This window comes from Stegastes partitus, unplaced genomic scaffold (genome assembly GCF_000690725.1).
Source record: "Stegastes partitus isolate 25-593 unplaced genomic scaffold, Stegastes_partitus-1.0.2 Scaffold2083, whole genome shotgun sequence".
Classification (NCBI taxonomy): Eukaryota; Metazoa; Chordata; class Actinopteri; family Pomacentridae; genus Stegastes; species Stegastes partitus.
Genome location: NW_007579814.1, coordinates 71,413 through 74,851, shown reverse-complemented (window position 1 = coordinate 74,851; position 3,439 = coordinate 71,413). Strand labels below are relative to the sequence as shown.

Below are 3,439 nucleotides of genomic sequence, written 5' to 3'. Positions count from 1 at the left end.
AACTTAGTGGTGGGCTGGCAGGCTGGCACTGAATAGAAAAAATGGCAAAGAATAAATAAATGTGAGGAGAGTCTAATCTTAAGTCCTCTCAATGACATGGGTTTACGCCAGACACATGGCCCCTGATTTGGCAGCTTAGACAATACTGTTTAAATCTCTGCTTAAACTTCCACATCTCCTCCTAAAACATGCTGACTTTGTTCCAGCGGAAATAAAAAATGTTGGTGAAAAAGGAACACTTGGGAAAACTCCATTTGAAAGTCATATTCTTTATTTCAAACTGCTTTGTTGAAAAAGGTACATGGCGATAAGATACAAAAATACCTTAATCTTTTGTTTTTTTTTTTCATGCGCAAGTGTGAACAAATACACGAGTTTGACAGAAGTTTTGCTTTTACAAACAATGCCATATTACCACATGTAATCTGCAGTAAGTACCATGTGTCAGTGCCCAGGGTTAGAAAAAGTAAAAAAAAAAAAGAAACAACATCGCAAAAAAAACCACAAAATTTGAAATTATTTTTGTAACTCATACCTATTAATTGTTCTATCTACTGGTTGTGGCACACCTCAAAATAATCAGCTTTGTATTGTCAAAAACATGGCCACCGTGGTCCACAGGAAACATTTAGAGACACATATTGAGATGCAGTCACTACAGCATGACTATCAATGAATCTGTTTAGGAGTGTAAGTGATCATCATTGTAATCATCATATTAATCAGTCCTTTCAAAGAATGCCAGTGGAAATTTACAACTCATAACCACAGTAAAAACATGTGAACCTGTCAGCAGTCAGAGTGGATTTGCGGCCGTATATTTGATAGCTTTACTGTCACTGCTGTAATGTCAGATTTCTTCTCTATCATTGTTAGACAATCAGGGGTATATTTTTAGTTCAGGAATTCACTATTTTGCCAAAATCCTGCTTGTATGAGCCAGGTTTAAGTTGTCTAAAAACTACATTTCACCAAAAAAGCTGCAAGTATTAGACAAAATCTGTTCTTTTGCTTTAAAAAAAACACCATGGATGTGATCATTAAAAAAGTTTGTTAGAACAAACACACTGCTCAAGGTTATAACAGTAAAAACGTACTTCAGATTGTAGTTGGGAGTTGATCTAAGAGGAGCTTTCGATGCAGAAAAGGTCACAGACTGAAACATTTACATTCATTTTATTGGCAGTTAATTTGATCACAACTCCTCCGGTCAAAAAAAAAAAGAAAAAGAGCTTCAACTCTGCTTGAAGGTGGATCCAATCGATTACTTACTGCAGTATAACATGTACGTATTCATAGCTCAACAGCGGTAGCTGAGTTATGTTCATGCTTTTGTCATCAATTGAATTTTTTTTATGGATGTGATAACTGATAAAAAATAAAATAACACATTGTTTTCTTCTATAGAAATTTTAAAGCAGCACGTATCATCTGCACATGAGCATTATCGCCCCAAATCTTGAACTTCACACATCTTTACATTCTGTGGAAGACAAACTAAACTTAGATGATGTTGACCATTAAGTTCTTGTCTCTGTCTCATCAGTCACTTTAACACTGTTGCCCCTTTACCCAACAGCCTGTGGAAAATCAATGAATGCACAGCTAGAGAAAAACAAAAATTAATGGCTACAAAATACTTTGCCATTCATTGCATATGGGCATAAGATGTACAGTATTTGTTTTAGGGTTATCACAGCTTCAGAAAGGTATTGAGTTCATGCTAGTTAAGATCCAAAGCTTATCTGCTTCATTGTTGATTTAACTGGTTGTGGTTGTTGCTGCTCTTTGGTGGTTATGGCTTCCCTGCTCCTTTCTACCTCCCCTCACTAATAAGACCTGTAACAGTAGACGCCATAAGACTTCTGGCTCTTGTCGGGGAATCCAACAAAGCGCACTGCAGCTTCTGTGGGGCTGCAGTTCTTGCGGGGTCTGGAGATGGGGTAGCGGACGCTTCCGTCAGCCAACCAGCCGGCATCGCAGCGATCGTAACCCTCAAGCTTCCAGGCGGAGTACATGTGGCCCACCTTGGCGATCTCTGCACCGTCATCTAAGCATGCCTGCACAGCCTCGTCAAAGGTCAGCCTGTCAGGCTGGACCAGCCAATACAAACGTCCTGATGGCAGAGACAAAGCAAAAGAGCTGGTCAGAAGAAGAAGTTTTCCTTCCAGAAGGACTCAAGGTGCTGTAAGGCGGCCTGTGTGGTCATTGTGCTTCCCCCTGTTATCCCACCACTAGAATAATGAAAGTCAAGTAACAACTTGAGAAAAGATACACACAGGTCTTTTAGAAACTCACCGTTGAGGGCGGAAGCATAGCAGAACACATCGTAGCGGCTCATCCTGTTCTGGCGTCCATAGCTTCTGAGACCAGGCCCGCTGTTGGTTCCACCACAAGGTGCTCTGGGTTTGGTGATGGGATACTGCACCGTGCCATCGCTCAGCCAGCCAGCGTTGCACCAGTCCAGACCGCCCTTCCAGGCCTCAAACAGCTGATCAAAGGTGGCACCCACGGCACCCTGGTCCTCACAGGCCTTCATAGCATCTTGGAAGTTCAGGTTGTAGCGACCCACAAAGGGGGAGTATGGGAATACAACACCTGAATGAGGCAGAGGAGATGAAATTATTATAATAATAATAGTGGATGTCAACCTTTTACAATTCATTTACAATTATGAAACAACACAATTTACTTTCACCCTTTAAGCTCTGAGCTATTTTTCAGGCCTTTTCTCGAAAATTACATACCCATAATAAAAACAGTTTATCTCTGCAACCACAAGGTCTATTTGAATAATTCTTGTGTCATAATAAAAGGAACACTTGTAAGATTTGTTCATATGTGTAAATTTCAGTATATATGTTGCTGGTTAAAAGTAAATGTAGATGGCACACACACAACTTTAAAAATGTCAGGTTCGCCTAAAAAAAAAAGAAGCAGTTTCAGGATAATTATCTCTTTGTAATGATCCAGCTGCAGCTCTAAACCTCTCCAAAATCATATCACAATATGTGATCATTCTCCCTGCAAAGGTTGACTCTGAAAAAGTGAAGTAGAACAAAATTACTATGTTTTTTATTCAGACAGTTCAGGCGAGGTGACATTTTTGGACACTTGGACACATTTTGGCACACTGGTGACCATCTGATTGTTCTTATGTACAAACTAGATATTTCACTTGTATTTCACTAATGGCGTTCAATACAACCAAATACAGCAGTGTTTTAGTTTTTTTTTTAAATCCTACCAGACCGCTGTCTGTGTTATGCGTCGTGTGCGTAATGGCGACTGGACGTGCTGTGGAGATCCCTTGATGACGCGCGGCCCAATGATGGATCGGCTGATTTCGGTGATTGAACCCTCCTTCGAATCGTTAGAGCCAATAGAAGATAGCCATTGCCACCAAAACGAGATTGACAGCACTTTTAGCCAATCAGAA

General features: G+C 40.3%; 1 protein-coding gene across 1 annotated transcript in view; it reads right to left on the bottom strand.

Moving 5' to 3' along the window:
- Positions 1-253: 253 nt before the first annotated feature.
- The window catches only part of LOC103373858 (hyaluronan and proteoglycan link protein 1-like), a 12,450-nt gene continuing 9,264 nt past the window's right edge, over positions 254-3,439 (bottom strand). The window contains exons 3-4 of the mRNA XM_008303862.1: positions 2,299-2,598; positions 254-2,116 (exon numbers count right to left, since the gene is read on the bottom strand). Coding sequence (XP_008302084.1) covers positions 1,830-2,116; positions 2,299-2,598 — 587 coding nt within the window. The 3' untranslated portion in view covers positions 254-1,829. The remainder of the gene's footprint in view (positions 2,117-2,298; positions 2,599-3,439) is intronic.